Source organism: Sapajus apella, unplaced genomic scaffold, assembly GCF_009761245.1.
Source record: "Sapajus apella isolate SASKATOON/1434 unplaced genomic scaffold, GSC_monkey_1.0 scaffold73, whole genome shotgun sequence".
NCBI classification, from domain to species: domain Eukaryota; kingdom Metazoa; phylum Chordata; class Mammalia; order Primates; family Cebidae; genus Sapajus; species Sapajus apella.
Genome location: NW_022437013.1, coordinates 6,608,167 through 6,620,654, shown reverse-complemented (window position 1 = coordinate 6,620,654; position 12,488 = coordinate 6,608,167). Strand labels below are relative to the sequence as shown.

General features: G+C 36.7%; 1 protein-coding gene across 4 annotated transcripts in view; it reads left to right on the top strand.

Annotated features, from left to right (window-relative positions):
* Positions 1–12,488, top strand: part of COL4A5 (collagen type IV alpha 5 chain) — a 265,691-nt gene that overhangs the window by 202,285 nt on the left and 50,918 nt on the right. For all 4 annotated transcript variants that reach the window (XM_032250872.1, XM_032250876.1, XM_032250873.1 and 1 more), the window contains exons 32-36: positions 841–930; positions 1,398–1,547; positions 2,951–3,049; positions 4,407–4,496; positions 4,915–5,054. In XM_032250872.1, coding sequence (XP_032106763.1) covers positions 841–930; positions 1,398–1,547; positions 2,951–3,049; positions 4,407–4,496; positions 4,915–5,054 — 569 coding nt within the window. The remainder of the gene's footprint in view (positions 1–840; positions 931–1,397; positions 1,548–2,950; positions 3,050–4,406; positions 4,497–4,914; positions 5,055–12,488) is intronic.

Genomic DNA, 12,488 nt, shown 5'->3' with positions numbered 1-12,488 from the left:
TCCTTCCTTCCTTCCTTCCTTCCTTCCTTTCTTTCTTTCTTTCTTTCTTTCTTTCTTTCTTTCTTTCTTTCTTTCTTTCTTTCTTCTTTCTTTCGTTTCTTTCTTTTTCTTTCTTTTCTTTTCTTTCTTTCTTTATTCTTTCCTTCTTTCCTGTCTATCTTTTCTGTCTTTCTGCCTCCCTCCTTCCCTCCCTTCCTTCCTTCCTTCTCCTTTTTTTTTTTTCCTGAGACAGTGTTGCACTCTGTCACCCAAACTGGAGTGCAATGGGACATGATCACAGCTCACTGCAGCCTCAAACCCCTGGGCTCAAGCCATCCTCCTGCCTCAGCCTCCTCCCAAGTAGCTGGGACTATAGGCACATACCACCACACTCAGCTATTTTTTTTTTCTTTGTAGTGATGGAGTCTCCCTATGTTGCCTAGGCTGCTCTCAAACTCCTGGCCTTGAGCAATCCTCCCACCTCAACCTCCCAAAGTGCTAGGATTATAGGCATGAGCCATTGTGACTGGCCTGCAAGACTTATTTTGATCTAGGCTTGGGAATCACACCATGTCATTTAGTCAAGTGTGAGGTTCAGAATAAGCCCCAGTTCCAGGGGAGGAGTTTATACTAGATAGTGTATACTGGAACATATGGTTCACTGGGTGGGGGGCATCTTTAGAGATTAACTACCAGAGTGAGTCTCCTTACTCATGAGTATTCAGCAATAGTGGGCACTAAGGTGAAAAAGTTTAAAACTGAACAGTGCTCTACCTCCAACCCTCAATAGTTTTCTAGTTGACATCTTAAAACTTACTTAAGTCAAACAAAGACAAACATACTTATTGATATTCTTCAAAGGTACCAAAGGTGAAATGGGCATAATGGGACCTCCAGGCCCACCAGGACCTTTGGGAATTCCTGGCAGGAGTGGTGTTCCCGGTCTTAAAGGTAATAAACAGGGTTTGTTGCCAGACGTATGTGAGAGGGAAAATTAAACATAGCTTTATGTCTATACAGAATACTTTAGATGATTGCTTTAAAATGAGCAATGCTTCCTTCTGTTTCTATGTAACATGACATTTAAATAGGTTTTGTTTTTGATTTGGTTGCATGCTTAGTTTGAATTCCATGATACATGGTAAATGCTTAGCTGAAAAATAACAAAATATAAGGATTAAGCATTCATTTTTTATAGTCAGCCTCTATTGTTGTCAAGGAAGTCTAGAAGGAGGGATTGTTATCTGAGTGTAAAAATGTGTATGCACTTAAGTAATTCATGGACTGTGTTCAAGGTGCATAAGTGTTTTGAGTGGCCAGTGGCCTACTCAACTATGAAACATGTGAAAAGTCTTTATATGCATTGATCTTCGATGGATAAAATTGATATATTGTATTTTCACACACATTGATTTTAGGTGATGATGGCTTGCAAGGTCAGCCAGGACTTCCTGGCCCTGCAGGAGAAAAAGGTAGTAAAGGAGAGCCTGGCCTTCCAGGCCTTCCTGGACCCATGGATCCAAATCTTCTGGGCTCAAAAGGAGAGAAGGGGGAACCTGGCTTACCAGGTGAGTGAATGTATTTATTTATGAATGCTTTTCCTGGTATATCTGAAGTTTGATTTTTAAATAGCATGAAAAGTGACCTATAATACTCAATTCACCAACAAATGCACTTAATTGCATCAAATTTTGGTAATCAATATTAATTTTCACTTTATTTCTACTGTTTCACCAATCAACTTTTGTTTTACCTAACCACAAGTGAGGTTTTAAAATAGACTTAGGCAGTCAATTACAGGCTTTCTAAAAAGTAATACAGGAAAAGGATATATAGCACAATCACTTGGAAAACAAATTTAAGTGTTTAGGAAATTTGCTAGTCCTTTTCATTTTTTTCTCCTTGAAACCAGATGAAGATGAATGGTCCATTGTTAGCTACTGCTATATTTTGATAGCTATATCATACTTGGTTTTAAAATACAGTTCACTGTTATTTTACATTGGCAGAATAAACAAGTATTGGAGTACGAACAGCCAAGCTCAGCCCCGGGGGGACGTCACTGAAAGTAGATCTAGGGAACAATTGTGTCATTAGAGTTATTTTATTAGAAACAAATACGGCATAAAGTGTAACATGGAGTTAAAAAAATTTTTTTAGAAACGCTTTTCCTTTTTATAGAAGTATAACATATTCATAACAAAACATCATAAAATATGGATAAGTATAAATCATTATGTAAAACACTTAGCACTCAATCTATATACAATAGCTTTTCAAGCAATATAGAATGTTAAAACTAGATATATCTGTGTATCTGCAGCTTATATTAAAGTTTGTGGCTCTTTTCATGTTCTATCCATCAATGTTGTCAATTCATGTGTATGTATAAGTGTATGTGAATGTACACAGATCTTATCAGTTCCCCTATGAGCAGGATTTGGTGGAATTTTTCCTCAAAAAAGAGTTAAAAATATTAATGCAGTTTTGTATATAGTCAAGAAAGAGGCAGGGGCACCTAACTTTTTATGGTTGCTAAAATGAAATGTCTTTCTTGGCTGACCCCTTGGAAGCCTTCTTTTCTGTTTTAATTATGCTTCCTGTATAATAGGGCCAGTGAACTATACTTGACCTTTACTATATATAGTCTTATTAAATACAGTCAGAATCTAAGAGATAACCTAGAGATTATCTGTCCTTATTCCTTATTTCTTCATTTTCAATTATAAGAAAATGAGGCCCAAATAGGAAAGTCACTTCCCTCTTGAGTGCTCTGAATTTTTTGATGGTAGGTAAATAAAAAGTGAAGGATTTTAGTGTGAGTCCAGTGGTAATAGCTCGTACTATATCAGAATATCACCAGTTCCTCTAATTCACTTACAGTTTAATACTTGAGCAGCTTGCTTTGCCAAAGTTATTTCATGTATTAATAGTATCAGCCTAACTTGTCTCTTTTACTCATTCTTGGAAGGTATACCAGGAGTTTCAGGGCCAAAAGGTTATCAGGGTTTGCCTGGAGACCCAGGGCAACCTGGACTGAGTGGACAACCTGGATTACCAGGACCACCAGGTAAGTGTGACAGGCCATTTGTAGCAATTGCTTAGCTGACACTGAATCCTGGATAAATATTTTTCATGTTTGAAGATGCTGTGGATTTGGTCGTGGTAATAAGCTTGGGTAGCTACTGAAATATGGAGCTCACTTTTGGCAAAAATATTGTCATTTGGCTCTAGTTTCCACAGTCAAGATTTATAGGATATTTTGCCTTATTATTCAGTTTCTTCTTTTTGTGGCAGCAGGGTATACACAGAATCAGAAGTGTGATCCAAGTAAGGTGTTGTGCTTTGTTTACATTCATTGTAAAGTACATAAATGAGACAATTATGTCATGAGAACCTGAATAATTCACCTTGTCCTTTTTGTTTTTGTTTTTGTTTTTTGCCTTTAGACAAGTCAGTCATTAAACCATGTAAAACAGATGGCTATTGATTCTTTTTTTTTAATTTCTAAGCATGAAAATTTCACAAATTTTCTTGGTAGTCAGTTACAGCATTAATCACTCTTATAGTCAACATTTTTTTATTCCTAATAAAACTTTTTCTTGTTTCTTCTTAAGCCACTTTATTTTAGTTTGTTTCCTAAGGAAATAAAGAGCAGCTTGTCCCCATTCTTATAAAGTCTCTCAAGTTCAGTTATTTGCTCTAGACTCCACACCACATGGCCTTGATGTGTTGGAAAGAAACTCCCTTCCTATCTCTCCCTCACATCTTCTGCATTCTCTTTTCCAAGTTAGAAGTCATTGTGAAAGAAAAATATAAAAGGTTTAAGGCAATACTGTGGTCCTAGGAAAGAAACCTAGATGACATCACAGAGCTCAAGCACCTATGTGATAGGAAAAATGTACAGAGTAGCCATGCCTGTTGGGGGTCACTGCCCAGCATCTTTCCACCATTTCTAATCTCTCCCTGGCGCTAATGTGCTAAACTGTATTATAGCAGCTTTCCACCTTTTCTCTTCCTTATCTCATATAATCAGGCTCTACATGAGAAGCCTATTTCTGAATTTTTTATAAAACAGACATTATATTGGATTTATCTGTGAAAATACATTAAGGTAGTTGTACATATACAACAAATAGCACTTCAGGCGATTGGAATTGTTTTAGGGAAAGAAACAAGGTATTCTGGTAACTTTAAAAAATTTTTTTTAAAGAAAGGTTATATTAAGAGACCTCTATTACCATGGTTATATTGTAATATGTTCCCAAGGAGATGTTTTATGTTGGGTTATATCTGTGAACCTTAATCACATATTAAGATTTAATCTGTCTAATACCATGTTTGCATTTAATTACTATCCATTCCATGAAACCAGACAACTCCAATATTGCTGCATTGTCTTAATTTTACCAATTTGACTTTTCTAGGTCCCAAAGGTAACCCTGGTCTCCCTGGACAGCCAGGACTTATAGGACCTCCTGGACTTAAAGGAACCATCGGTGATATGGGTTTTCCAGGTGAGTGATGAAAATCTCCCAAATATTTAGTTCCATTAATGAAAGGTGGCTCAATCTCTCTTTTTTTTGTCAGAAAAGAGACTGGTGTTGACAGAATCAGATTGAAACACTATCTGAGGTAATCAGTAGGTAGAGCTATCTTGTTACACAAATATTTAAGATGGGAATTAAGGGACAATGTTTTAGAAAACTTATAAGTTAAAATTGACAAACATATCTTCTCTCCAGCTATACTACTTTTTATTTAAACTTCCTTTAAATGTAAGCTTTTATATAATTCTGTTTGTGAGGCTCATTATTACGTAACTCAGAGTTTCCAGAGTTTTTAAAAAATCTTTCTGCTTGGTCATATGCATATAAGATAAGCCACAAGTAAAGTATATTTTGTAAAATACTATATGTTACATATTTTAAACAGGGCCTCAGGGTGTGGAAGGGCCTCCTGGGCCTCCTGGAGTTCCTGGACAACCTGGCTCCCCAGGATTACCTGGACAGAAAGGCGACAAAGGTGATCCTGGTATTTCAGGCATGGGTCTTCCAGGTCTTCCTGGTCCAAAGGTAATCACACTTTAGGCATATACTTGAACAGATATGAATTTTTAAAAATACTGTGCTCATTCTTAAGTTGTCATTAAACAAACTATAGAATGACAAATCTTTGAGATACAGCAAAGGCAGTGCTAAGAGGAAAGTTCATAGCCCTGAATGCCTACATCAAAAAGACTGAAAGAGCACCAACTGACATTTCTAAGGTCACACTGCAAGGAACTAGAGAAACAGGAAAAAAAACCCAAACCCAGCAGAAGACAGGAGATAACCAAGATCAGAGCAGAACTAAATAAAATTGAAACAAACAAACAAACAAAAAATTCAAAAGATAAATGAAACAAAAATCTGGTTCTTTGAGAAGGTAAATAAAATTGATAGACCATTAGCAAGATTAACCAAGAATAGAAGAGAGAAAATCCAAATGACCTCATTAAGAAATGACACAGGAGATATTACAACTGACAACACTGAAATACAAAAGATTATTAATGGCTACTATGAACACCTTTATGAACATAAACTAGAAAACCTAGGAGAGTTGGCTAAATTCCTGGAAAAATACACACGTATAATACCAGTACTTTGAGAGGCCAAGGTGGACAAATCACCTGAGTTCAGGAGTTTGAGATCAGCCTGGCCAACATGGCAAAATCTCATGTCTACTAAAAATACAAAAAAAATAGCCAGGCATGATGGCAGGCACCTGTCATCCCAGCTACTCAGGATTAAGAAATGACACAGGAGATATTACAACTGATACAGGAGGTATTACATTAAGAATATTACATTCCTATCTTAAATTAGGAATAATTAGATATCCTGAACTATCCATTAACAAGCAGTGAGATTGAAATAGTAATTAAAAAATTAGCAACAAAAAAAGTCCAAGACCAGATGAATTCACAGCAGAATTATACCAGACATTCAAAGAAGAATTTGTACCAATACTTTTGTCGCTATTCCACAAGATAGAGAAAGAAAGAACGCTCCCTAATTAATTATAGGAGGCCAGTATCACCCTAATACTGAATCCAGGAAAGGGCATAACCCAAAAAGAAAACTGCAGACCAATATCCTTGATTATCATCAATGCTAAAATCCTTGACAAAATACCCGCTAACTGAATCCAACAACATATCCAAAATGTAATCCACCATGATCAAGTGGGTTTCATACCAGGGATGCAGTGATGGTTTAACATATGCAAGTAAACAAATGTGATACACCACATAAACAGAATTAAAAATAAAAATCACATGATCATCCCCATAGATGCAGAAAAAGCATTCAACAAAATCTAGCATCACTTTACGGTTAAAACTCTCAGCAAAACTGGCGTACAACAGATGTACCTCAATGTAATGAAGGCCATCTATGACAAAACCACAGCTAACATAATACTGAATGGGGAAAAGTTGAAAGCATTCCCTCTGAGAACTGGAACAAGACAAATATCCCCACTGTCACCACTCCTCTTCAATGTAGTACTGGAAGTCCTAGCCAGAGCAATCAGATAAGAGAAAGAAATAAAAGGCATTCAAATTGGTAAAGAGGAAGTCAAACTGTCGCTGCTTGCTGACGATAAACTGTCGCTGCTTGCTGACGATATGATCGTTTACCTTGAAAACCCTAAATACTCCTCCAGAAAGCCCCTAGAACTGATAAAAGAATTCAGTAAAGTTTCTGGATATAAGATTAATGTACAGAAATCAGCAGCTCTTCTATACACTAACAGCTACCAAGTGGAGAATCAAATCAAGAACTCAACCCCTTTTATAATAGCTGCAAAAAAATAAAATAAAATACTTAGGAATCTACCTAATCAAGGAGGTGAAAGACCTCTCTACAAGGAAAACCACAAGACACTGCTGAAAAAAACCACAGACAACAGAAACAAATGGAAACATATCCCATGCTCATGTAGTGGTAGAATCAATATTGTGAAAATGACCATACTGCCAAAAGCAATCTACAAATTCAGTGCAGTCCCCATCAAAATACCACTGTCATTCTTCACAGGATTAGAAAAAGCAATTCTAAACTTTATATGGAACCAAAAACAGTCCCCGCATAACCAAAGCAGGACTAAGCAAAAAGAAAAAATCTGGAGGCATCATACTACCAGATTTCAAATTATACTATTAAGGCCATAGTCACCAAAACAAAATGGTACTGGTACAAAAATATGCACATAGACCAATGAAACAGAATAGAGAACCCAGAAATGAACCCAAATACTTACAGCCAACAGATCTTAGATAAAGCAAACAAAAACATAAAGTGGGGAAAGGACACCCTTTTCAACAAATGGTGCTGGGTTATTTGACTAGCCACATGTAGGAGAATGAAACTGGATTCTCATCTCTCACCTTATACAAAACTCAACTCAAAATGGATTAAGGACTTAAATCTAAAACCTGAAACTATAAAAAAATCTAGAAAATAACATTGGAAAAATGCTTCCAAACATTGGCTTAGGCAAGGATTTTATGACAAAGAGCCCAAAAACGAATGCAATACAAACAAAGATAAATAATTGGGACTTAATTAAACTAAAGAGCTTTTTCTTTTCTTTTTTTTTTAAATTGTACTTTAGGTTCTGGGGTACATGTGCAGATCATGCAGGGTTGTTGCATAGGTGCATATATAACCAAGTGGTTTGCTGCCTCTATTCCCCCTTCATCTATAGCCAGAATTTCTCCCCACATTATCCCTCCCCACCCTCCGCACCCCCCACTGTCCCTCCCCAAGCCCCCGCAACAGACCCCAGCGTGTGATGCTCCCTGAGTCCACATGTTCTCATTGTTCAACACCCGCCTATGAGTGAGAACATGCAGTGTTTGGTTTTCTGTTCTTGTGTCAGTTTGCTGAGAATGATGGTTTCCAGATTCATCTAAGTCCTTACAAAGGACAAAAACTCATCATTTTTTATGGCTGCATAGTATTCCATGGTGTACATGTGCCAAATTTTCTTTATCCAGTCTATCATCAATGGGCATTTGGGTTGGTTCCAGGTCTTTGCTATTGTAAACAGTGCCACAATGAACATACATGTGCATGTATCTTTATAATAGAACAGTTTATAATCCTTTGGGCGTATACCCAGTAATAGGATTGCTGGGTCAGGTGGAATTTCTATTTCTAGATTCTTGAGGAATTGCCACACTGTCTTCCACAATTGTTGAACTAATTATACTCCCACAAACAGTGTAAAAGTGTTCCTATTTCTCCACATCCTCTCCAGCATCTGTTGTCTCCAGATTTTTTAATGATCGCCATTCTAACTGGCATGAGATGATACCTCAATGTGGTTTTGATTTGCATTTTGGAGCAGTCAGCAAACAGACAACCCACAGACTGGAAGAAAATCTTCATAATCTATACATCTGACAATGGACTAATATACAGAATCTAAGTGAACTCAGACAAATCAGTAAGAGAAAAACAAACAATCCTATCAAAAAGTGGGCTAGAGACATGAATAGACAGTTCTCAAAATATACAAATGGCCAACAAACGTATGAAAAAATGCTCAACATCACTAACGATCAGGGAAATGCAAATCAAAACCACAATGTGATATCCCTTTACCCCTGCAAGGATGGCCATAATCAAAAAATAAAAAAGTGGTAGATGTTGGTGTGGATGTGGTGATTAGGGAACACTTCTACAATCACTCTGGAAAACACTGCGGAGATTCCGTAAAGAACTAAAAGAAGAACTACCATTTGATCCAGCAATCCCACTACTGGGTATCTACTCAGAGGAAAAGATGTCATTATACAAAAAAATATATTTGCACATGTATGTTTATAGCAACACAATTTGCAATGGCAAAATTGTGGAACCAACCCAAATGCCCATCAATCAAAGAAATAATAAACTGTGGTGTGCATATATATATATATATATATCCACAATGGAACACTACTCAGCCATAAAAAGAAATAAGTTGGCCAGGCACAGTAGCTCACACCTGTAATCCCAGCACTTTGGGAGTCTGAGGCAGGTGGATCATGAGGTCAGGAGATTGAGACCATGCTGGCCAACATGGTGAAACCTAGTCTCTACTAAAAATACAAAAAATTAGCTGGGTGTGGTGGTGCATGCCTGTAATCCCAGCTACTTGGGACGCTGAGGCAGGAAAATCACTTGAACCAGGAAGTGGGAGGCTGCAGTGAGTGGAGATCTGCCACTGCACTCCAGCCTGGTGATAGAATGATACTCTGTCTCAAAAAAAAAAAAAAAAAAAAAAAAAAAGGAATAAATTAACGGCATTTGCAGCAAGCTGGGTGAGTTTGGAGACTATTACTCTAAGTGAAGTAATCAGGAATGGAAAACCAAACATCATATGTTCTCACTGATATGTGGGAGCTAAGCTATGAGGACACAAAGGCATGAGAACGTCACAATGGATTTGGGGGACTTGGGAGGAAGAGTAGGAGGGGGGCGACGGATAAAAGACTACAAATACGGTGCAGTGCATACTGCTTGGGTGATGGGTGTGCCAAAATTCACAAATCACCCCTAAAGAACTTACTCATGTAACCAAATACCACCTGTACCCCAGTGACTTATGGAAGAATAACAAACAAACAAAGAAAAAAGTGTGCTATCCCATACAATGGAATATCATTTGACAATTTTAAAAAATGACGTACTGGTACATGGTGTAACATGGATGAACCTTGAAAACATGATAGTAAGTGAAATAAGTAAGGCACAAAATAACCACATATTGTATGATTTCATTCATATGAAATGTCCAGAATACGCAAATCTGTATAAAGAGAAGGCAGATTAGGTTTTACCAGGGGTTAGAGGGAGTAAGAATGAGGAATGGCTGCCAATATGTATAGGGTTTCTTCTCGGGGGTAATGACAATTTTCTAAACTTAGCTTGTGATGTTGGTTGTACAACCCTATGAAGATACTGAAAACATTGAATTGTACACTTTAAGTGGATGAATTGTATGATATATAAATTATATCTCAATAAAGTTATTTTTAAATGCACGTTATTGAAAAATCTACAGTTTCTACTTATAACATGTAATATTTTCAGTTGTCTTTATATTACTATCTTTATTTTAGGGTTTTTTTTAGTTCTAGAATCCTGAGATTTGATGAACAAATGGGTGTTATTTACCTCACTAACTTTGGACACATTTTAAGTAATTGTATGTACTGTGATTACTAGGACTACACATGCTGTGCTGGCATGGAATAGCAAGATTTATGAATCATATTTTTCTTTAATGTTTCTTTAGTATTTTGAGCCACTTGTATGTTCATTGGGCTGATTTTGGAGCAATTTGCTATTATGCCTACCTTGGGTGGTAAAGGATAGTATAGAGCTCATTATCTTGTAAGTTTAGTTTATATTATTTTTCTCTAAGTTTATAATTACCTTAGACATACTGCTATTGAATTTCATGTGTTGGCTTTGGCCTGCTCAGGCAGCCTTGAGCCATTATTTATCAGTTTGTTTCTGTTAGTTTAACATTTCACTACTTGGAAGAGCTAAATAACATGTAGATTTGAAGGTCTTATTGTATAATCCCTTTTCTGTATAATTAACTAAAATGTTAATGGTTGCTCAATGGATATAAAACTTCAGATATGCAAAATGAGTAAGTTTTACAGATCTGTCATACAGTATGATGCCCATAGTTAACAGTACGGTATTCTTCACCTTAAAATATGTCAAGAGGATAGATTTCATGTTAAGTGCTCTCACCACAACCCACACACACACATGAAGAAATTTTGGGAGGTGATGGATATGTTTAGTACTTTGTGCTTATGGTATCATGGGTATATGCATATACCCAAACTCAAAAATACGTATGCATTAATTATGTGCAATTTTATATATAAATTAGTAAAGCTTTAATTTAATAAAGCTTTAAAAAGAGTATCTCTGCATGCACTTTTTAATTTCCTTTTTTAAATATTCTCTATCTAAAGTAGAACCTATTTATGGTTTTGTTCATGGTCCTTAATCTCAAAATACAGATAGGGTTGTAAAAACATTAACAGTTATGTGGGGAGCACGACTTCCAACTGATGGACTACTGTTGTAATATTCTTCTTGTCATAAAGCAAGATATGATGTTAACTCTTTCTCCTCAAATATTTTCCATTTGTTGTCTTGTTCTTCCCCCTCAGTGGCAATGCTTCTTTAGTTTTACAATGGAATGCAAGAACAACAATGATTAGCTTTCTTACCATCTTTGATGTCTTCTATTCCCTAAAGCGGGGCAAGCCTGTAAGTTTATTCTGAATCTTAGGTTATAGCATGGAATGGAGGAGAAGATGCTATTAGTAAGACATAGTAGGGACTGATTATGATCCAAATACCGTTAAATTGCAATTTGAATCGTAACAACAAAGAAGACATCAAATTGACTCCTTTTTCTAGGTGATACTACACAGTGACCTTGCAAGCAGTTCTAATATTAGGCGTGTCTTTCAGTGTTACTGTAATCGTTAGATAGTTTCACAATTGTAAATGTAATGCATTAGGTATGAGATATTTCATTTTCAGGATTTTAAAATCAACTTTAAGTTCTGGGGTACATGTACAAATCGTGCAGGTTTGTTATATAGGTATACATGTGCCATGGTGGTTTGCTGCATCCATCCCCCCATCATCTGCATTAGGTATTTCTCCTAATGTTATCCCTCCCTAATCCCCCCACCCACTGCTATCTCTCCCTTACCCCTCAATCCCCTGACAAGCCCCAGTGGGTGATGTTCTCCACCCTGTGTCCATGTGTTCTTATTGTTCAACACCCACTTAAGAGTGATAACATGCAGTGTTTGGTTTTTTGTTCTTGTGTCAGTTTGCTGAGAATGATGGTTTCCAGCTTCATCCATGTCCCTGCAAAGGAGATGAACTCATCCTTTTTTATGGCTGTGTAGTATTCCATGGTGTATATGTGCCACATTTTCTTTAGGGCTTGACATTAGAACAGATGTAGATATAGATATTTGCAGCTGTGTATCTAAGTCATTCAAATCGTTTCTACCTAAAAGTGCAAATACATTTGAATTTTCCTTTCTTAGAGTGAGTTACCTGATTTGTGTCCAATTTATAGATTTGCTGAGCACTTTCTTCTTTAGCTCTTCTTGCTTACCTTTTTTGAAGCTCATTGTTTTCCCTGCATATGTGTGTATAATAAAAGGCTAGATAAAGTTTAAGCTAGCAAATTTCAGGGTTTTTTTTCAGAAGCCCTAATAAAATACTTACTTTATTTTTAAAAGGTACTTGGTTTGAAGGAGTAGAGCCATAAAAGTGGTTATGGAAACTGTATTAGGGGGAAAGTACTGGCTGAACTTACAGATTGGGCTTACAGTAGTCCCCCCTTACCAAGGAAGATGCATTCCAAGACCCCCATTGGATGCCTGAACCTGTGGATGATACTGAACGTTGTATATA